The sequence below is a fragment of the Manis pentadactyla genome, chromosome 18 (genome assembly GCF_030020395.1).
Source record: "Manis pentadactyla isolate mManPen7 chromosome 18, mManPen7.hap1, whole genome shotgun sequence".
NCBI classification, from domain to species: domain Eukaryota; kingdom Metazoa; phylum Chordata; class Mammalia; order Pholidota; family Manidae; genus Manis; species Manis pentadactyla.
The window spans coordinates 30,764,632-30,788,072 of NC_080036.1; the positions used below are offsets into that span (position 1 = coordinate 30,764,632).

General features: G+C 55.8%; 1 protein-coding gene across 5 annotated transcripts in view; it reads right to left on the reverse strand.

The window, feature by feature from the left end:
• The window catches only part of ARNT2 (aryl hydrocarbon receptor nuclear translocator 2), a 122,366-nt gene that overhangs the window by 46,254 nt on the left and 52,671 nt on the right, over positions 1 to 23,441 (reverse strand). For all 5 annotated transcript variants that reach the window (XM_036916114.2, XM_057494667.1, XM_036916115.2 and 2 more), the window contains exon 5: positions 22,013 to 22,226. In XM_036916114.2, coding sequence (XP_036772009.2) covers positions 22,013 to 22,226 — 214 coding nt within the window. The remainder of the gene's footprint in view (positions 1 to 22,012; positions 22,227 to 23,441) is intronic.

The window sequence follows — 23,441 nt, forward strand, 5'->3', positions numbered from 1 at the left end:
GTACGATATTATTTTGAACAGGCAATGTTCTCTTGAGTGTTAAGTCACCCCAGGTTTTCCACAGGACAAAAAATTGTGGCAGATGATGGTGCAGGAAAAAGAATATCCACGCCATCTTCGGATCGAGTCCTGACAACGGAGTCACTGCCTCGGGCGAGGAGCGTCTTCTTGTGGCTGTGCATCTTGGGGCCTGGGCTCCACCTCGACAGCTCCTGGGGAGCCTGCAGCCAGCATGCTGGGCGGCGTTCGGTGCTTACACGCCATGAAATAGGAAGAATCATGGCAAATCTCAGGGTTTTTGACTGTGATTTTTCTAGGGCCACTGAAAAGCATGAAATGCTTCAGAACGAGTGTTGGCAAACTGCAACGTTCGGCTCAAACCTGGTCCGCTCACTACATGGTTTTCAAGTGTTTGTTGGAATACAGCCATTGCCATTTATTGATTTATTATCAATGGCTACTTTCATGCCAACACGGTAGAGTTGAGTGGTTATGAGACAGACTGTATGGCCTGCTTAGCCAAGAATATTCCCTTTCTGGCTCCTGCTTTGGAAGAATGAGGATAAGGATTCCAGGACCTGAGGACCTTTCCCTATGGGCAGAGGGCCCTTCTGTTACAGTTTTCAAGATTTTTTTTTTAAGTATTATTTTGATCAGCAGTAACCTTTTTAGCAAGGAAGACTCAAGTTTGTCTTGGATGAGATCACAAAAGCAGGCTTTGTGCTCATAAAACAGCTCCCCAGGCTACCACAGAATTGCAAATAAAAATTAGAATCATTTCTTCAAAAGAATCCTTAAGAAAACTGGAAACATCTTATCTTGGTTTACAAAGGAGGAAAACCAAAACAGCAAGGGAGGAACAAGAGAAAAGGATAAGGAACCGCAGCAAAGGAAGGGCCCCAGGACGGACAACACAGGACGATCCAAAAACCTGTGGCCCGGGGAGCAGGGAGAGGCCGGGAAGGGCCGTGGGGGCTGTTCCAGGGACAGCGTGCGCCCGTTCTCTGCAGGGTGACCACGCTGTGCACACAGGCACAGACACCCACAGGGGCTGTCCGGGTGGCGCACACGAGGCCTCCGCAGAGCAAGCCCCACAGCAAGAGGCGCGCCTACGGAGCCTGCTGGGGGCGGACGGCTACCTGCGGGGGGCAGGCGCTTCTTGCTGCTTAGCCTCGTAGGTGTTCGGACAGAGCTAAGGGTGCAAATGCGCCAGTTCTCAAGTGCAGCCAAGCTGCTGTCCTCTCACGGGGAGAATGGGACCCTGGGGGGGCAGCAGAGCCACCTGGGGACATGGCTGCTCCATCGCCCAGACCCGCCCCTGCACAGTCCTGGGCTGTCCCTTCGCTGGGAAACCCAGGGAGGAGCTGCTGTCTCCCTGCCGATCCCGCCCTCCTCACTTGGTGACCGACCGGTGACGGGGCCCCTGGCGGGCGGGACCCACCTCGGGGCCTCATTCCACCTGCGTCGGCAGCGACTGGTCCCAGGACCAGGGCCCGCGCCAGCCAGGTGATCAGCATCCTTCACAGGCAACGTGGCGCTGTTCCCACCTGTGCCTCCCTTTCCTTTAGGAATCTGGCTTTTAAAGCTGCTAGGACTGCGGCTTTGTGGAGAGGCGGTCCCAGGACACCGAAATGAGCTCTAAACAGCAGGATTTTACGAAGGGCCAGGTATTCTGAAGCATTTCCCATGTATTATTTTGCTTAACCTACGTCACAACCTTGGGAAGGAGGGCACAGTGGTGAGCCCAGGTGGGGCAGAGAGGGCACCGGGCACGTCAGTCTCGGAGAGAGAAATACTTCCCCACGGCCGTGGCCAAGGACTGCTGCTGCCTGCTGATGGTGGAAAGCAGACTGACCATGAGAAGGCTTTATTCCTGCTTGTGATTCTCCATGAACAATGCTGCCACCCCGGCAGTAACTCCCAGAATGCCCCCTCCTTGCTGCCGCTCAGCGGGATGTATTACTCCCAAGAGAGCTGAAGTCCGGGCAGGATGTGTGTCCCAGCCGGGCAGCGGGGAGCCAGGACTCAACACCGGTCTGTATTCTTCACTGCACCGACTGCTCTGGGAAGCGGGGGCCGCCCCTCCACAGAGACTGAGCAGACCCACCAGACGGGCGGACGGGCAGCGGGGGGACAGGAGCCCAGCCATCCGCAGGGGACTGTGGCCAGCCTGTGCCTGGTTCAGGATCAGAAATCTAGCCGGGCACATGCAAGCGGTTTTCGTAACTCTCGCGTGTGTTTCCTGCTTTTCAATTCTTCCCTCTGATTGCAGCGATCTTTAGATGCGTTCACCTGTCTCAGCCATTCCTTGGGGACTCGGAGTGGCTTTGCATCCGCGGTCGGGTGGGGTTATGGGAGGAGCCCCCGCCCAGGGCTGGCATGCGCAGAGGGACCACAGTGCCAGCTTGCCCAAGGCAGGCCTGGCTTATGCCTACAGTCCCAGCATAGTCAATAGTGGAACCTCTTTTTACTCTCAAGGGCCCAGTTTTGGACGACAGATTACATACGTGTGGTCACGTCTTGTAAGGTGGCCACAGAAGGCAGGCATCAGGGTGGGAGGTGGAGAGAATCGGCTAGAGTCAAGCCGCCTGCCCCCCCGTCCCTCCTGGAGCTCCTCTGCTCCTGGGCATGTCTGCAAGGTGCCTTTAGGGCCAGGAGAGCTCTCCAGGCCTCTCAGAAGGAAACGGCACACTGGCGATGCAGACCCTGGGAGAGCCGGACACACTTGCCAAGAGTCCTTAACGGCGAGTCAGCACCCAGAGCCACAGGCTTCAGCCCAAAAAAGCCTAGGGGCCCCGACTAGAGGAGCCGCTGCTCCTCACACTGCCCTGGCTGAACCTCCCGGGCTGGCACTGCCCCAGGGGCTACACAGGTCGGAGTCCACAGCTCAACCTGCTGCGGACACTTAGCGGAGAACACAAAGGTGACGTCATCAAATGAAGGGTACTAAAAGTGCTTCCCTCGCCCCCTCATCCTAAATTCTTGCTTTAGAGAGAAGGCCTCTCCTCTTCACACTTTCCCCACCAAGAGCACGTTTGTACGTATCCCCTCTGTGACCCGGCCCTCCTATTTCAAACCTGTATCCTTCTAGTCATTTAATGACCTGCCAGCTCCTTGGGCGGGTACCCAGTCTCAGTCGCCTGGAAATCCCTGCAGCCCAGGGACGCTGCCGCCCTGAACAGGAGGCCCCTGCATTCGACCGCACTGCTGCGCAGTGGTCACCACACCCCAGGGGCTGAAACAACACCCACGCAGGAGCCCAGGGTTCGTAGGTCCAGGGTGGGCTGGGCTTCACTGGGTTTTCTGCTCCTTGCAGGTGACAAGGCCAAAATCAAGGCACTGGCTGGGCGGGGTCCTCAGCAGGAGGCTCCGGGCAGGACCTGCCTCCAAGCGTGTCCTTGTTAGACAGGTTTCCTCACAGCTGTTGGCCAGAGATGCCCACTTCCCGCTGGCTTCCAGCAGGGCCCTCAGGACACCACTCCCAGAGCGCTGCCCAGGCCCCCCAGCTCCACAGCCAGCAGCCACCCACTGGGTCCTTCCTGTGATTCAAACCTCTGGCTCTCCCTTCGTTTGCCTCCTGTAAAAGCCTCTGCTTTTAAATGGCTTCCTCCGTGGGTCAGACCTGCATGGATAAGGCCAGCTGACTCGGGGCTTTGATCATGTCACTAAAACCCCTTCCCCGCAGAACCTGGGTCCATGTCTGACCGGAAAGCCAGGGGATGGGCACCTTGGTGGGCCTGGGAACCTACTGCCCACCTTGATCCCCAAAATGCTGCTACTTAGGTGGACATCCTTCCTCTCTTCCAGATTCCAAGCTCTGTGAACACACCTGGCCACGGACTGAGCCCCTCCGTGCCCTCCAGGCCAGGGTGCTTCCCACACGGCAGGCGCCCAGTGGCCCTGTGCTGAGTCACAACCGTCGGCCATGTAGGCTGACCATAGGCGGCCTAATTACAACCTCAGGAGCTCCCGGGCAGCCCCGGCCCCCTGGTTCCTAAAGAGCTGAAGATCAGGACCAGGGGCTTCTCCCGAAAGCGCGCCCGCCCTGCCCCAAGCCTAACAGAGACTTCCCTCCGTCACAAGGACCCCAAGCAGCTCCTGGGAGCCCAGCCCCTGACATCTTCTCATTAGCCCAGGGGCACAGGCCCCCCTATAACCAGCCCAATCAACAAACACATTTCTGGTCTGTATGGCTGTCCAGGCAGGGAAAGGATTTTTTTTTCCCCAAAATAATATTGTCAAAAATAGGTACATGGACGCTCATGAACATCTGGATGCTGGTGGGGGTGAAAGTCTATTAATTAACTCCATTCAACAGAAACTTCACAGCGGAAGCTGTGGCAGGCTCAGCAAGGGGGCAACAAGATGCTGTGCCCCCCTATCCACGACCTCCACAGGGGCTGGAGGAGCAGCCCCGACAAAGGGCAAAACCCCACAGAGAGGGGAAGGGGCCAGGCCAGGGCATCGGGGCACCGTGCGGGCTGGAGGGGCTGAGAAGGGGTAAGGGCTGCCCAGCTGGAGCTCGGTGGGGGACGTGATACGGGCTGGGGCACACAGCAAGCAGGGGTGTCGAGCCTGGGCTGTTCTGCTTCCTGTCACACTCCAGAGGTTTAGGAACATGCTTCCCACAGACCCATCCGTCCCTTGATGTTGTCAGCAATAAATATTTGAGTGTGCTTTGCAAAGGCCACAATATTGTAAAAGCAAAACTTCTAATGGCCTCAGAACTTCTTACTAAGCAAACTGGTGTGATTTGTGTTTTAATGTGAGGATATCAGTAATTGAGATTGGGGAAGCAAAAACTCGTAAGACTAGCAGTAATATCTCTGACACTCGGGACAGGGAGACGCCAGCCGTGGGACCCAGCTGCCGGGGACAGAGCGCTGCTTTCAGGGACCAGGGACAGGCTTGAGGGCCGCCGACCCTCCTCTGAGCCCCTTGCTTTCCTGACCAGGGATGATGGTGGCTGCGCTCTGGGGCTTGACCAGCCACAGCCACAGAGTGACAAGAGGGACAGGAAGGCTCCCAGGGGCCCCGATCAGCTGGCAAACGGGCCTGAGCGCAGGAAACAGGCCCTGCAGATGCTCCGAAGGAGGCTTTCTGCCAAGCAGTCTGGTTAGCGTCAATCCTTCAGCCCCCACCCTGCCATCTGGGGAAGGTGCTAACGAGACACTAACAAGGCAGGAGGCATGCAGCAACTTTGCAAGAGGGCAGCAAAAATCCACTGTTGCACCAAAGGGTTACTTGCCCAAAGCACAATTCCAATACCTAGGCTGGGGCTTGGGGTGAATCCATACCAGGGCAGAGGGCCCCACACCGTCCACCGCCTGAGCCACAGGGCCCTGAGCTCTCCGTAAGGCCACGAGTTACCGACCCTGCCCAGCGCGCATTCCTGACGTGCCTGGGGGGGAGTCACGGGGCCACAGGAGTGCGCCGCGCTCTGCTATTCATTATGAAACCGTCACCCCACAGGCCCCCCGTGGCCGGCTCCTCTTCTGCTATTTAATCTGTGGACAAAAGTACAAACGCCTCATCCTGTTTAGAAAATGCTGCAGTGTGATTTAAAGAAATACATTCCTCTTGGGGTATCACGCCACAAAAATGCCAGAAATGCAGGCCCGAGGGGGCTGCGATCTAACAGAGATGATGGCCCGCCTCGCCCTCCTCGGCCGCCTGCTGTACGGAAAGGGGCCCGGCTGACCTGTAGTTCAAGAAGGCAGTTTCGCATTGTCGTTGTGCCTTGCTGCCCCTCCCAACTGCTGACGAGATGATCAAAAAATACAAACGTAGCAGGAAACATCTGCATCCATGCAGAGAACCAGTGGAAGGGGCTTGACTAGATCAGAAATATTAAAGGGTTTCTTCACGAAACAGTATCCCTATGAGGGGATGGGAGTGAACATGGGCAGCCCTATGGATCCACAGGGTCAGATGGAAGGGCTGCCCAGGCAGGGGGTGCAGGGATCCTCTGACAGAAGACCCCAGACTGCAAGCAGGAAAGAGCCCAGGAGTCAGGAAGCAGAGCAGCAGGGGCCCAGGGCCCGGCCACAGAGGCCAGGGGCAGAGCTTTCACGTCACCTTGACTCACAGCAGCCGGTCTGCCCTGAGGAGGGGAAGGACGGCTGCTCCCAAGGACAGTGTCCAGTTAGAAGAACGGAAGGCATTCCTGCCCACCAAGCGGCCATGGTCAGGGCACACGGCCCCTCTGCCTGCAGCATCCTGGTGCAACCCCCAGGCAGCAGGTCCCAGATCTAGAAAAAAGTTTCAAAGAAATATAAACTGGCCAAAGCCATCTCGAGTCTTAACAAATGTTGGGAACATAGGGCAGGTAAAAAGGCGAGGGGGAGAGCAGGTTAGCTAAAGCATGGAAAGATCCAGCAATGCAGAAAGACGAAGTGAGCTGACACATGAGCACTACCCCCTCGCACACACTCCCTGAAATGAAGCCAAGAAAAAAGACAGTATCTTGAAATGCCAAATCTCAGCAATATTTGAGAATTTCTTTCATAAATAAAAAAAGAGAGACATGACCTGAGATCAGGAATGATGGCTTTTAGATGAAAAACGTGATTTCAGAATTGAAAGCCTAAAGGGAGGCAGTAAATAATGATAGTGCTGAAAACTCCACCATGGAGCTAGAAGGATCCTTGGAGAAATTCTGCCAGAAATCCCAGAAAAAAAAGAAAAAGAAAAAAGAGATGAATGTGATAAACAAATTGCGATCATTCTGAGAGAACAGAGTCAGGAGATTGTCACGGAATCACGGAACAGCGCTGACAGGGGACCCGTGAGAGAGGCATGCAGAGAAATACTGCAACTTCCAAGCAAGATGAGGTAACGGGACCAGGTATACCTTCCCTCTGAAACAGCAGAACAACCGACGAAATACACGCAACACTAGTGCCCAAAACACAGACCATCAGACAGCCCTTCGGCCCCCCACCACCACCTGGAGGGCACGGCCAGGCTGTAGTCCTGGGCACAGGGACCCACACTGAGCCCAGCCGGCTCCCTGGGTTGTAGAGACCAGGGAAGCTAGACCTCACAGGACAGAGTGCCAGAGGGGAGACGCTGCACACGGAGAACCCCGGAGATCTGCAGAGGATCCCCCGAGTTGGTGGCAGGGTGCTGACGGGTGCATACAGGTGAGGAAACTCTCTGAGGTCAAAGAAAGCACTGGCTGAAGATTAGAAAGAACAGCAAAAACTGAAATTCTAGACATGAAAACTACAATGTCTGAAATGAAAAATTCACAGGATGGAATGAGTGGCAGATGGGATATTGCAGAAAAAAGACAAGTGAGCTGGAAGACAGGGTAAAGAGAAGTATTTAAAATGAAATCCACTAAGATAAATGCACATCAGTGAGCTGTGGATAACTTCATCCGTGTAATATACATGTAACCAGTGTAACACACATGTAACCAGTGTAGCATACATGTGATCAGTGTAATATGCATGTAACTGGTGTGACTTACAGGTAACAGCATCCCTGAAACAAGAGAGGAAGATGGAGACAGAAAAGGCATCTAAAGAAAGAAGAGCTGATATTTCTTATAAAGATGAAAACTATAAATGTAAAGATCAAAGACGCTAAATGAACACCAAGCATAATAAACATAAGGAAACTACATTAAAGCAAATCATCATCCAATTGCTCAATGCCAGCGACAAAGAGAAAAACCTGAAAACTAGCAAAAAAGAGGTATTTTGTACAGAGGAACAAAGACAAAGATGACAGCAGTTTTCTCACACGAGTCAGTTCAAGGGAGAAGATGGTGGAGGAAAGACATTACAAGAAAAACCACAGACCAATATCCCTCATGAACACAGATGCAAAACATTTTAAAAGAAATGTTAGCAAGTCAAATCCAACAATATGTAAAATGCTGCACAAACAGAGTTTATCCCAGGAATGCAAGACAGCCTTAACTTCTGAAAGTCAAAGAATGCAATTTACCACATGAACAAACTAAAAAAGGAAAAACCGTATTACCAGGTGCCACAAAAGTATTTGACAAAACCCAACATTCATTCTTAATAAAAACACTCAACAAACTTTGAATAGAAAGGAACTAACTCAAGATAAAAGACACCTATGAAAATCTTAGGCCAGCATAACACTTAATGATGAGAGACTCAATTGTATGATCAGGAAAAAGATGTTTGCTCTCACCATGTGCTACATATAATGGCGGTTCCAGACAGTGCATTTGGGTAAGAAAAAGAATCAACTCTATTCTACATTCTACCAATGAACAATTAGAAATCAAAATTTTAAAATACCATTTACAATAGCATAAAAATACAAAATACTTAGAGATAATGTGATAGATGACGAAGGTCTGCACGCTGATAACAACAAAATACTGCTGAAAAAGAATAAGGACCAACTACAGACACGCAGTGCTCACGGGCTGGAAGACTCAGTGCTGCTAAGATGTCAATTCTCCTCAAACTGACCTACAGATTTGGTGCAACCTTAGTCATAATACCATCGGGCTCTTTTGTAGGACTGGACAGGATGATTCTAAAATTCAAATGGAAATTCCAAGGATCTGGAAGAGATAAAATAATTCTGGAAAAGAAGCCGTAGACTACCTGATTTCATGATAAAGCTGCAGGCATTGAGATATTTCTATTCACTGATGTGTGAATAGAAAAGAGAGAGACCCACACACAGAGATGACTCATTTTTTACAAAGGACAAAGGGAAGTCAGAGGAGAAAGGACAGTCTTTTCAACAAAAGTGCTGGAACAACAGGCTACCCATATACAACAAAAAATAAAAGACTTGTGATGAGGAAAAATGAGGAATATTTGTGAAGTTACTTCACAGAAACTTCATGTAGAATGTAAATATTAGCTCCTTTTCTTTCAGGATACCCCAATAAAAACTATTTCCTTTCCTGGACCAGAGGCGGCTTTATGCATAAAAATGCCAATCAGGTCATGGTGGGGTCCTTGCACGCTGAGTAAAGCCTAAGTGAGTCCTGGCCTCGGGGGCTGTCACAGCCTGACCTTCCCGTCTTGACACCCTAGCTGCCACCCCAGACCCTACAAAGAGCTGGTCTGCAATCACGTCCTGCAGGCCCCAGGTGAACAGTGACTTCCTGAGACGCTTCCCCTGCTCCACGCCCCCAACACTCCAGCGTGGGAATTATGGGCCCTACTACTATTTCCAGCGCCTCCTGCTTTTCCGCTTAGAACCCATCATTTTAATTCTCTATCCACCACCTGGCCATCGGTGTCTGCTTGCCCCCAGACACACCAGAGCTCCAATAAAGAGCTTCCCTTTCATCCATGAGGACTGAGTGGGCAGCCGGGGGTGCTGGTCCCGGCCCTGGCCAGGCTGCTGAGCAGCCCCTGGTCGGGGCTCCAGGGACCTGCTCTGTTTGGACAAACCCCACTGCTCTCAAGGACAAACCAGAGGGTCGCCAGGTCCACCCACGGGCTTCCTTCCTTGCAGGGTGTCCTAGGCACTGCTGGGGTCCCATCCGGACCCCCAGGATCCCTTGTACCAACCTGATGGGGGACCCGCCCCCTGCATCTTCTCAGAGGCCTGTCCTTGGAGGTGCTTTGAGGCCACCTGGCCTGAAGGTGCCTGGAGGTCACACCCACAAGCCTGGGAGCAAAGTGCCGTCAGGTCCACGTCCTCCAGGGCAACTTCCTCTCCCGAGCTGCCTGGGCACCCAGCTGAGGCTGACCCCCGGGAACCCCATCTTGGCTGGTGCCTCTCATCTCACCTACTTCAGCCTTACCGCACCTCCTGACGGTGCTCCCCCCGTCCAGGCCTGGTGTCTAGGGGCTCCCCCTGGGACAAGGCCGCCGGCCACAGCGGAGGAAGGGCACGGATGGAGCACAGGCAGTCAGGCACCCTCCGAGGCACCGTCCCCATGCCGCCCTGAGAAGAAACGAGACCCAGAGGGAAACTGTACCCTGTTCAAGATCACCCAGCCAGTCACGCGTGACACCAGATCCAGACCCTCGGCAGACCCTGGCCACGGCCAGTCTGCACGTGTGTGTGTTGTGTGCTTGCAGATTCCCAGTCCCACCAATGTCAGCATAGAACAGCGGCAGAGGGGATGGGGGCAGGGCTCCAGCTGAGCCCGTCTGTGGGCAGACGGGCCGCCTCCTGAAGCTGCCCCGCTGCTGTGGGAATTCCAAGGGCAGCCAGCTACCCTCTTCACAGGCGTGTTCTGCAGGGCTGCGTGGCCCGGAGAAGGTCCCGTGGGACCTCTGGGGTCCCCACTTCATGGAACTCTTGAGTGTCTAGGTCTCAGAATAGGTGCACCAACCCCAGCTTACAAAATGGCACTGTGCATGCATAGCTCACTGGGGAATAATTTATGTCATCATCGCCAAGGGGCACACTGAAGCCCACCAGTCGGGTGGAGGCCCAAGTGGCAACCAGCAGGTGAGGCTCTACGCTGCAGCATAAGAAGAGAATCCACAAAAACCAAGGGAAAACTGAATGGGGACAGTCTCCTCCATTCGCTTCTCCTGCAACAGCAATAAACAGGGCAGGTCAGTGCCATTCGGACATTTCTGCACAACCATTTGCCATGAGTCATGACATTTCCAAGGGAAACATGTCTCTTTTTTTTTTTTTTAGTGAAGCGAGAGGAAACTATTTTAATTTTCTTGATCATACTGGCTTTTTCGCAATCAAGTTATTTTTAACCAAAGCCATTACAAAATAGGGCCATCACGTGAGACTATTACTGAAATCTAAATCATACGAGCAGGAAGCAATGAGTCCATTTGTCTTTCCAAACATCCCAAAGTAACTCAAAATAATTTTATCTGCTTAAAAACAGTACTACTTCTGGGTTATTTTTGTCACAGTTTCATTTTACAGATGGAGAAAAAGAACTCTTTGTCTATTTATTTCTTGAGTATCAGAGTTGGGACAAAAGATATTTCATTAAGAAATCAAGACTCCGGCTAAGTGTTTGAAATGTCCATGCTGCTCAGTTTTCAGTTGTGTTACTAACTGATTACATTTTTAACAATTTGTTTCCTTTAATTTTGATCTTGTGGAAATTTCTCTCTTAGGGCAAAAGGGATTTGGACTGGCTGTGTTATTTTAGTTATTTGGCAGTGGGGTGCATGGGACTGATGTAGTTCTCAGCCTCTGGGGTTCAGAATCGTGGGGGCTGCCTTAAAAAAATACAGACACCAGGGCTTCACCCCGACAGAGTCGAATTCAGAGAGAGGGGGTGGGGCCCTGCATCAGAATTTTTAAAAGATCCAGTGAAATCTGCACTGGGATTGAGAACCGTTGTGTTAGGGGCTGGGAATTTTTAAGCTTTATTTTCAGAGCTGTTGTTTTTCATGCGCTACTTGGATGTTCCACTTTTCAAAAGCAGCCATGGTACAAAAATGAGCACATGAAGGGTGATTCTTCACATTACAGAGAAATGCACCCATGTTCCTTTGTGTGGTTAAATTTCTGTGTGCATGTAAAGCAAGATGTAGTGTTCCCAAGCATAATCCAGGCACATTCCTGGTGGGACGGAAATTACGTTTGCCCACCCACTCAGGAGAACTTTAGCCCGGCCCTGCCCCTTCATCAGGGCAGATGCTGCTCTGGGGAGGTGGGGAGACTGCTCTCCACCTGGTTAGGGCAGAGCCCTCCTCGAACCCAGCCTCCCAGCTCAGCTCAGGCAGAGGCTGGCAGCTCCCACACTGCCCCAGGGTCTCACGTGGAGGGGAGGCGGCTCGCTCACTGATGCCAATGGGCAGAATCCTGATGGTCATGAAGAAACACAAGGGACATATACGTTGGTACCACTCATGCCCCAGCTCCTCCCTGACGCCTGCAGCCCCACTGTGGAACAGGCCGCATGCACCAGTCGCTGTTCTTGCAGAGGTGTCCCCCAAAACGAACAGCACACCCCCAATCCAGGCCTCTGCTGGGAAAGCCTCTGCTCAAGCCTTGCGAAGCCTGGTACCCCAACTTCACCCTCTTCCCTGACCAAGCTGCTACTCCAGACAACGTACAATAGGCCCCTGGACACAGGAGGCTCTCAGACACGGGGAGGGGGGGCCCTCAGGCATGACAGGCCCTGGGACATGGGGGGCCCCGGGGTACAGGAAGCCAGGGCAGGGAGACTAAAGAGCTTGGGTGCGGTAAGGAGACACTGCCCTGGGGTCCTGGTCCAGTGACACAGGAAGCTAGGCAGATGCAGGTGCGGTGGCCGGTACCAGCCACCCAGGCCATGCATCTGGGAGCCGGTTCTGTCCCTACACCCTGAGGGGCTGGTGCAGGCAGGCCTGAGGGCCCAGGCCCATCACACAGACTACGGCCTGAGCCAGGGGTGCATCACCTCTCACCTCCAGGTGAGCCTTACTTGGGCCCCGGGCACCCCAGCACTGCCATCACCCTCTCACCAGTCCCTGTCCTGCACCCCTGCTGCCCCCCAATCTGAACCCACCTCCGCAGGGGAGGCCGCCCACTGCTCTCAGGAGGAAGTGGCCCTGGCTCTGGATTGGGTCTGGCTCTGCTTCTGTCCAGGAGGGCAGTGCCAGGCAGCAGGTCTGACCCCAGGCCGTGGGGAGGTGGGCGGGACTCCGGCATCAGACAGTGAATCAAGTCAGGATGAAGGCGGGTGAGAGAGACGGAGGCCCTGGCTGGGAGATGAGGGGAGTCCGAGAGACAGGGAAGCGCGGGGGGCACACCCGAGGACTGAACTGCTGCCCAGGGCCCACCAGACCTGGGGGCTGGGGAGGAGGGGAGGCAGGCTGCACCCCCTTCCGAGGGCGAGGGTCCAGCCTGGAGGAGCGCAGAGGAAGAGGGCAGGGAATGGGGAGAGGGCCTGATCCTGCCCAGCCAGCCTCCGGTGCTCAGATCCGGGAGCAAAGGCAGGGGGTCACCCGCCCAGTTCCACAAGCCCCGAAGGCCCCCTCCCATCGGCCCTGCTGACGCACGGAGCAGGGCGATTCGGCCGCACAAACAGCACGGGGTCTGCTCCCCGGCAGGGCCCGCTGAGCACATTCCACACTACAGCCAAGCTGGCCCGTGAACACAGGCTGCCGGCCCGACGGGACCCACCGTGAACTCAAGGGCATCCAAGGGCGGTGTGGGTTCTGCGCCTGACGCCACAAGTCGGGCCCCTGAGGAGGGGTCCCCTGCTCTCCTCCGGGGCCAGCTCGCTTCTGGTTGAAGAGATGTGATGATGACAACACAGGGCAGCGAGCAGGGCTTGCCGGAGACCTCACAGTCAGCCTTCCCAGCCCCACTCGGGCAGAGAACGAAGAAACCAGGTGGACAGATCCCCGCGGCTAGGCTGCCTGAGCATCCTTGACTCTCCTGCTTCCCTCCACCTCCGCAGGTCACAGTGGGCCCCGAAAGCAAAGAGGGTCTCTGCGGGTGTCACCAGGTCCAACTGGGGTCATGCCAGTATAGCTGGTGTCCTCGTAGGAAGGAAATCAGGACTCAGAGAATCACAAGCAGAGACAAGAGGCAGAGGGGGGAGTGACGTGCCTACAAGCCAGGGGCGCCGGGCCTGCTGGCCACCCCGGGAGCTGGGCGTGGGGCATGGACCCGTCCTCCCTCAGGGCCCACACGAGGGGCCGATGCTCTGACACCTGAGTTCAGACTCGACCCCCAGGCCCCGGAGAGACACTCCTGCCGTTCAGAGCTGCTGAGCTGGTGGTGACTCGTGGCCGGAATCTGAGCCTGAGGAAGCGTGGCGTGCCGTCCTAACCACGACCCCGGAGGACCCCAGGCCCCCCGTGACCCAGCCCCCCGCTGGGCTGGCAGCTCCCATGCGCCGCACTCTGTAGTGGGAGGGGGCCTCTCACACAACACGGCCACAGGCCCTCTGGGCACAGACGGCAGAGCCCAGCACTTACTGCCCCGGGAGCGGGCACTGCTCTCCCCACCCTGCCACCCAGTCCTGAGGTGGCCACGGCGTGCTGGCCAGACCTCACCACACCACCCGCCCACGACAGCCTCTCCTCCTGCCTGGACCAGCCAGATCCACATGTCTGTCCTCGGTGCCCACGTGACTCTCCCTCCCTAACCCTGTCATGGTTACGGTGTCACACGCGGTTATTTCTGTGGTGCGTCTGCCCCACTAGGCTGTGACCGCCACAGGAGCCACGCGTTGGGTTTGTTCATCACTGTGACCCACAGTGTGCTGGGTGAAGGAACGGGTGCATGGGCGGAGGGAACAAGGATCAGAAAGCGTGCCTTCCCTGCCCGCTCAGGGCTCTCCCGCAGGGCGAGGGGGGGGCCACCCCGGTAACTGGGCCAGACTAGGGCAACGTCCTCCCACCTCCCCTCGTCCACAGTGAACCCTAGGACACATTTTAGATGGGCAAGAAGAGAAATAGGCGGACCAAGAGGGGCAGTTTGGAGGGCCACCCCTCTGTATGTGTTCAGATGTGACCTTCAGTTACTAAAAGGTGAAGGACATCTCCACAATGCCCAGGCACTGTCACCAGTCCCACCCCACCGGCCATGTCACCCGCACCCCAGGGCAGCCCCGCAGGGGATGCATCATCGCCTGCGTCTGTAGGGGAGGAAACCGAAGCCAAGGAGGTTGAGTCGTTCACGCAAAGTGAAGGGTCACGGCCGTCGCGTGGCTAGGTCATCGGACCCGGCGCAGGGCCCTGCCGCCCCCCAGCTGCCTCCTCTGTGTCCCGTGCCCGCCCCACCCCCAGCCCTTGGCTGCCTGAGCAGCACCCATGGGCTGGGGTGAGCGCTCTGCCTGCAGGGGGGCCGCCTCCAGCCGGGGTCTGCAGCGTGTGCGAAAACACTGCCCCAGTGATGAGGAACCCAGAGGCGCAAGCTGGAAACCTGTCCGGATCCACGACGTGCCTCCTGACACAGAACATGAGAGGAACACGAGCAGTTGAGCGGCATCAGCAGCTTCTCAGGAAGGGAGGCAACGCCAGCAGTTGTATGAATAGTCAGCCCTGAGAAAGAGCCAGCCTGGCACCGAGGGACAGCTGGGGGGCGGCATGAAGGGCTGCGGCCCGGCGGGAAGCCACCAAGGGCCTGCGGCTCTCGGATTTCACCCCACCAGCCAGGGCAGGGCCCGGCCCCCCTGGCAACCAGCTAGAGAAGCCCTTTCAGGTGACCTGCTTACTACACAAAGGGGCCAAAGTCAGATAAACACGCTTTCCTTGCATCTAAAACACTGTTTCTATTTCAAACAACAAGAGCTCAGTAACCGTGTGAATAGCTGACTCAGATAAAGTCAGGATTTTTTTTTGCCACATCTGTGGTACCTAATACGGCCAGACACAGGCTGCTCAAAGTTATCAGGATTTCAGATTCTGCCAGCCGTCCAAACACGAAGTTTGGGTTTTCCAAAAAAAAATAATAAGCTATGCATTCATACGTACAGTTTCATGAAGATACCTTCATGACTGACATTTGGAAACAGACCGTCTTTTACTAGAACTGATACCACAGGGGTGGACCTCACAGTTCACAGACCCCCGCGGGGCTGATGACGGGCTGATGACGGCCTGACGTGCCCACGCGGAAGGACCCCGCCGACGGCCGAGTCCCACACAGCAGGGCTTGCTCTTCTGCAGTGCTGTGAGGAAGGCCCGGCTGCCCAGGCTGGGTGGGGGCTGGATGCTGACAGCCGTCAGCTCCTTTCCCAGGCGTCCACCACATTCCACGACACGCACAAGGGGCCTCTGTGGCGTCATGCACCGCTGCACGTGCCTCTGCTCAAGCTGGGGTCCCCCCAGGCACCAGTGTGGCGTGCCTCCATGCCTTGCCATCTTCCTGTCCCACAGTGGAAAAACCCAGTGTTGCCCTGGCACCCCTCCTCCTGACCCCGACAGAGGGTCTTCTTGGGGGACTGCAGAGCAAACGTGAGGTCCCAGGGCCGTGTGGGCTGCTCTGCTGCCCTGGACCCTGCCCAGGCCTGGGCAGTCTAGGCCCTGGGCAGTGAGAAGAGGGCAGCAATCTCCAGAGACTGCTCCTCTGACCACCCTCCTCAGGGCCTGGGCCTGGCAAATACAAGCTGGGCAGCAGGGATCGCTGGGGCCAACCCTACTGCTCTGTGCCAGTCCCAGCAGCTGTAAGACCCCAGCCGTAACTTGCCAGATTCTTCAGCTCAGGGCTTCTCGATCTTTATGGGGCATATAAACCCCTTGGGGGTCTCATTACAATGTGGACCCTGGGTCAGTAGGCCTGGGATGGGCCTGTGAGTCCGTATTTCCAAGGAGCTCTCAGGAGGTATGGGGATCATACAGTTTACCTTCCAAACACAAATGAGCACTTTTCTTGAGTTTTATAGTTAATAAGACATTTCACAAAACCATACATTCCCCATCTTTCTGAGGAGAGAAGTTAAACGCAGAGACCAAGGAGCCTGACAAGGTCAACAGAGGTGACCTTGATCCAAGCGGCTTGACGCCGAGTCCCAGGATGGTTTCACTGGACCAGGGGTTCTCCCGCGTCAGCGGGCACCAGGGGGGCCTGGCGGGCCGCAGAACACACACTGCTGGGCCCCCAGAGCTCCTGAAGCAGGAGGTCTGGGGTCAGCCGAGAATTTGCATCTCTAACAAGGTCCCAGTCTGGGCCCTGGGCAGCTCCGCCGTGGTGACCGGATGCGTGGGCCATGCACAGGGCCCTTGCTGCCAGAGCCCTCAGGTGCCCCAGATTATTCTGAAGAATCTGGGCTGGAACAGTTGGGAAATGGGGGGCCATTCACTCAATGCCACGAGAGGGAAGGAGTGGCTACATCCCAGGTGACTCTGCAGCCGTGGAAAACAGGTGCTTGTTGAATGAAGAATAAATGGCCAAGTGAGTTATAAGCAGATTAGGGGGGAGGCGGGAAGGGGGATTTGGCTACGGAGTCCTGCCCCTTGTCCACCAAAATACTGGCCCAATTCTCTGACGGTCAAGCAGAAGACAGCCCCGGCAGAGCCATGCGGGGCGACGGCCGAGCACACCTGGTCCTGGGGGCACCGTCCGCTTCCTCGCTGGCTTCCAGGTCCTGCTCCCTCCCCAGAGCTCGGCAGCAGGGGGGGGGGGGGCTTGGGAAGGGCCATGGGACAGAGAGGAACTCGCTCCCTCTGTGCTACCAGTGTGGCTCGCGGCCCTGCTTTCCCGAGCCCTGCCCTGGGCTCACCCAGTTCACCCAGTGCCGCCAGCACTCTGGGACCCCCTGGAAAGCCTGCACCCACCCACCGGTGAGCCAGGGCTCAGGGCGCTCCGAGAGCCACACTGCCTACTCCCACAGGCCCCTGCCCAGCAGCTCCTCCCTGTCCCTACCCTCCTCCAAGCCAGGCACCGGCTCCGTCTTGCACTCAGAACCCTCCAACCAAGTGCGCCTGGCATTCCCAGGAAGACCAGAGCCACTACTGGTTCTCTGGGAGAGCTGTCCCCATGAGGACCGCCTCTAACAACCCGGGGCCGCCCCGGCCTGGGCGGGCCTGCTGTTCTGGGCCTGGCACCCCTTCCTTTCAGTGACAGTGCCGGAATTTGCTCCAGGGACCACCTCTCCCGCATTCTTGGGTCCAGGTATCTGGGGTGGAGACACTGGCCCAACACCCTAGCTCAGCCACTGGAATTGGGCAAGGTTGGGCAGAAGGCCGTCGCTGAGCCAAGACCTCCTGGGATACTGGCTAGGACCCCTGGGGAAGGCGGTCTGTTTCTGCCAGTGTTGCTAAGCCAGTGAATAAGCTCAGAGCCACTGGTGGCACCCCTGTTATAAGGAGAGTCTACCTAGGAATGAGCCCCACACAGACGCAGTCCCACATCTGGGTGCAGCGCACATCCAGCCATAGGAGCCGGAAGCGGGACCTCAAAGGGATTCATTCGTACACGCCTCGGTCACTACAGCGCACCCACAGTGGCCAGGACATGGACGCAGCCCAAACCCCCTGACGGATGAACGGGTAAAGAGAATGGGGCAGAAACGTACAGCGGGACACCACTGCGCCTAGAGAGAGGCAGTCCTACCATTTGCACAATGTGGATGAACTCAGGCCATTTCAGTGACATAAGTAACACCAGTCACAGAAGGACGGATCCTGTACGATCGCACTTGCATGAGGAACCAAAGGTGGCCAAACTCAGAAGCAGAGCAGGAGGGTGGCTGCCAGGAGCTGGGGGCAGGGGTGCTGATGCTCAGCGGGTATAAAGTTCCGGGCATGCAGGAGGAACAGGTCTCGGACTGTGGACAGCCCCGGGCCTGCCGGTAAAGACACTGTGATGAGCACGTCAGAATCCACAGAGGACAGACGGTCAGTGTTCTCAGCACAGTGGAGCCGGGGAAGGCAGGCAGAAGAGTCAGGGGAGGGGCGGGGAGTAAAAAGAGGGAAAAAGCCACAAACAACACGAGACGTTTGGAGGCGATGTCTATGTCTAGTACCTCGGTGACGGTGATGGTGGCAGGGCTGTGTACATCGGTCCAACTCACCAAAATCTATGCATTAGATATGCACAATTTTTCATATCAATGTATCTCAATGTACCTAAGAGGAAACGATACTGAGAGAAAAAGACACAGAGTCACTCTTGTTATTTATGGCAGCTCCATTCCACAGTCACCACGACACTCGGTCAGCAGATGCTGAGCCAGCGCTCCTGCGGAGAGCTTACGGCTGGGCTCCTACCAGTCTCTGGGCACAGCCAGCGGATGCCTGACCTGCTTTATGTGTGTGTCTGCTTTTTAACCTGTTGACTCACTGACACAGATCCACACCAGCAGCTCCCCGAGTCCCGCGAAGGCCGCTGAGCTGACACACGCCCTCGCGCCATGAGGCCCTTCACAGCCTTGCCGCGGTGAGCCCTGCGCGGCGCTTCAGCCCTGTTCTCGGCGGTCATCTTAAACCACCACTGAGATGCCCAGGCCTGCAGAGAGCACGGCACAGGCAGCAGGGGACACAGGCGGCAGGGGAGCGCTGGTCCGGGGCGTAAGGCCGGGAACGTGCCGGCATAGCAGGGACCCTGCCCGCCCTGCGAGGACCCGAGACTGCACCCCGGGGCTTGGGTTTCAGATAAATTCTGCTGGGAGGCAGATCTGCCAGTAACGAGGAGCACCGGTGTCTGATCGCCTGTCTTGCGGCCAGGAAACTCCCCTCGGGCCGTGAGACCTTTCCTTTCTACCCCCAGGCCCAGGGGAGGGACTTTCTGTCCTTGTTCCACAGCTGCCCTTTCCTATAAGTGTGTCAGTTTCCAAAAGGAAGGCACCCCCTCCCTTAACCAGCCCGTAGAACCCCCTAAAATCCCGGTTCTCAACATGCCAGCCACTCCTACAAAGGGCAAGTCCAGTCCTCCTGGCAGCACTTCTCTGCCAGCAGCACCAGGCGAGGGCCTGCCCGCCTCTCCGCATGGGTGACGGGCTTTTATTCTCAGACAACCAAATCCCCATTCCAGCAGACCCTGCCTGGCTCCCTGCCCCCACACCCCCGACTCTAACCCCACCCTGGACCCAGGCCACCTCTTTCAGGGCCTGAAATGAAACGCGCCTGGGGCGGAGGGCTTGAGAGACCCCAGTCCAATGACCAAAGGCTTCAAGTCTCCCCTGAGGCTTCTTATCACAGGCCTGTGGCATGTCCATGCTGAGCTGGCTGCAGGGCCCGGCCCCTGCTCTGAACGGCAGCCCCCCGAGGCCCGTCCTACCCACAGCCCTGGCGCAGGGAGCCCCTCAGAGCTCCCCCAGGGGTCAGCAGCCTTTAGGCCGCATCCTGGGAGACTCGCATCACACTCTCCCCCCGCTGAGGAGAAGGGCCTGCCTTCCCAGCCCTCCCTGTGCCTCATCAGAGAAGCTTGCCTGGAGGCCTGGCGGCTCACCGTTCCCAGGGCCTCTCTGGATCTGGGAAGGCAGAGGGCCCCCTCCCTCCACTACACCAGCTCTGGCTGCCAGGGCCGCCATTCGTGTCCACTCCAAGGACCCTTCTGCCCAGAGGCGGCTCACACTGCCCCTGTAAACTCCACCAGACACATTAAGACTTCCCACGGACAGTGCCCACCCCAGTCTGGTGAGCTGGCTGGCTGAACCCATGGCCAGAGCCGGGCCTGCCTGCCCTTGACCCTCCCTTCTCCTGCCATCTGCCCAGGTGGGTCTCCTGACTCGGTTTCAAAAAGCCACATCCTGTGGTCAAATACAGAAGCTGGGGAAAAACAGCTCTTCCCTGGGCAGGTGGTTTCAGCTGTCAGACCACACGTCCTGGAGGATCATTTTCCCTTCCGCACCCCCCACGGAGTTCGCTTTATGAGGTGCGTTCCCTGGGGCCCCTCTGTGCAGTCCTCCCACGCGGCCCAGGCCTGGCACAGCAGGGCACATCTTCCTCTGAGTTTGCGTTACAACCGTTCCCTCACATGCATGTGCAGCTCGCTGCCAGGTCACACGCCCCTGTCATGGGCACACAGGGCTGAGCAGAACACTGGCGGCCCCCACACCTTCATTCCCTACCTCTCTTCCCTTTCATCAATGACGACCGCTGAACAAACAACTCTCATTGCTTGCGAACAGCTGTACTTCCGTCACCCTGACTGCATCTGGTTCTGTCTATTCACGAGTGTCACGAGCCGGACTGTGTCCCCCTCAGATCCATGGGTTGCGGCTCTAGCCCCCAGGACCTCACAATGTGACCATTTGGAGATGCCGCCTTTATGGAGGTAAGTAAGGTTAAATGAGGTCATAAGGGCCGGGCCCTGACCCAGCAGGACTGGTGACATCACGGGAGGAGAGGCATCAGGGATGTGTGTGCAAGGCCCACGTGTGGCCACAGAGGGAAGACGGCCACTGTGAGCCACGGAGACACGCCCAGGAGAAACACACCTGCCGGCACCCTGGTCTTGAACCTCCAGCCTCCGGAAGCGCGAGGACATAAATTTCTGCTGTTTAAGCCACAGGGCCTGTGGTGTTTGTTGCGGCAGCCCCAGGACCCTAAGCAGTGAGCACGGTCAGACGCCCTTACTCACCAGGCTTCTGAACGCCCACTACGTGCAAAGCTCCACATGAGGCACGCGCGGGCGTCAAGGAGGACCCAGCGGCTCTCAGCATGGAGGCACAAATAAGATCACACGGTGGGATGCAAGCATCATGGTGCAGGCAGCCCTCCCACACGCTTCTTGGGAAAACGCACACTCGTTCCAGTGTGACTGATCTACTGGGGAACAACTGGCGCCTGACATGAATTCTGTGTTTGCTCACGCATGATTTCATCTGCAAGAAATACCAGATGAGCACCGAAAACCACACCTGGCTGAACAGAGCCACGCAGGACACACACGCTTCACGCATCTACCAGCAGCCTCAGTTTACCCTGTGTGTCAGGAGCCACCTCCGTCGTGTCTGCTGTCTGCTGGTATGACTCCCTCGACTTGTTGGATTTCACGTGGCCGTCCTTGCACCATCTCACAACAACACACCAGCGGCAACCCTAATGCCCCTCCCCTCCCCCGAGCAAGCAAACTTCAGGTCAGTTTCAAGGTCAAGAGCCATGTTTATGCTAATATTTGTGAATTTCTTGACCACTTACTGTGTAAAGTTGTGCTCCCATTTTTATTGGGTTTCTATTTTCCTTTTTGTCTGTCCCTGGCAGATTTCTGTGTGTCACACTCCCCAAAAGCCCTGTGGTCTCTCTCTCTCACAGTTTTGTACACTGCAGGGCTTTATAGTAACATGTATGTCACATTGTAGCAGAAGCGACTTCACTTAAATGTTTCAGGAAGAAACTTCACTGCAGGCAAGTCAGGCCTACATGACAAATGCCTTAGTTTGTTTTGTCAGGAACACACATCACACACTGGAGGTGTAAACTTCATTACAGGGCGTGTGGTCCTGGCTGATGGATCAACAGTGCCTCCCTGGGTCAATATCCCCTAATTGCAGGTAAAATATAGAAAACAGTGATGTGTTAAAAATAAACTTCTAAAATGCTTTGAGGTAAATGAAACCATCACACAAGCCATGTCAACTATGCCCCCTCTTTAGGCACCTTTTCTGACCTCTAGCTGATCTGTTTACTGAAAGAAGTGTTTCTTTGGTGTCAAACAGTCTCCTCGAGAGAGCCGCGCTGACCTGTCATGGAGTTTTCGGAGGTGCACAGCTGCTCTCTCAGCTTTTCCACGTCGTCAGGATGCACCTGTTCGTAGAGGGTGCTCCCGAACCACTCTGACTGGGGCTGGTTCAGAACGGGGGTGACCGAGTCAGACACGTAAATCACCCGTCCGGTCTCAGCTGCCACTACGAACAAAAACCCATCGGCTGCTTCGAGGATGAGATGCTTCAGCTCCTGGGGAGAGAAGATTGTGATTGGGACGAAGCACCGATAAACCTAAGCCAAATAAATTTTCTTATCAGCTTTGACTTTCCAGGTACCATGAAACACACATAGCTTTGGAAACTTTGATTTTTTTATTGGAAAATGAGCATTTAAAAATGTGCAAAGCTCGTACTAGTGCTAAACACTGTTGACCCTGTCTTAACCAGGCCCCTCTTAGGGAGAGAGGGGATTGCCAGCACAGGGCCATCACGGGAGTGCCACCTTACATCTGCATGTCTGCCAACCTCCCAGAACTCTGACAGGCTCTGATCCCAGGTGGGGCAAGGCGCAGAGCACCAGCCACAAGTGAGAAGAGGGGTCAGCTGCACCTGCCTGGGGACATTTGCCTGGCTCATGGCTGCCGGTGAGGGTGGGAAGACAGCTGCTCCAGGTGGACGAGCAGGCCCAGGATGCCTCGCCGTCCCCCCAGAGCCGATGCGAGGGGGGAAGCCAGCTTTGGTAAGACTAATGCCTACAGCTTGCTGCCCTGGCCCTCTCTCACTGAGCTGCGGAGCCCTCTCCTGTGAGTGGCCGGGCTCTGCTTCTGCGGCTTGAGGTGCTACATCTCCTGTATCGAGTCTGCACATGCGGTTCCAACCACCTCAACAGGCTGACCAAGCCCCAGAGAACCAGGCCAGTGGTTGGCGAATGCCTTCTGCTAGGAATCCTCTGTCCAAACAGAATTATGTGGAAGCCCCATTGCAGCACAGACTAAGGGCCAGCTGTGTGGAGGCCAGTGGGGACTCCGGTGCCTCCAGCCCTGCCCTGAGTCCCCGTCCCCAGTGCGGCTCCAAGGACCTAGAGATTAGAAAATGTGGACCTGCTGGTGAGTGAAGCCTGGGAGCTTATGAAGTGACTCTGAGCCCCCAGCTGGGCCAGAATTCTAATTCTAATACACTGCCTGGGAAACTAGAGAGGAAGTGGACAGCACAGCATTTTTTAAGGAAAAGTTTATTTTGTCCATTTCTCTTGCTTTGCCCTTGAGCTGGTCTGTGTCTCCAAATGCTTACTTAGTTCAGAGAAGTGGGTCAGCACTTTTATTTTCAGTATTGGGAAGATCTTCCCAACAGGAAGGATGGTAAAAAATGGAACAGGATGTCTGGGAAAGCAGAGAATCCTGTCACTGGAAGAGAGAAAGCGGATGCTGAGTGACTTCATCTGTGTTTTCACAGTTCCACCCAGTTT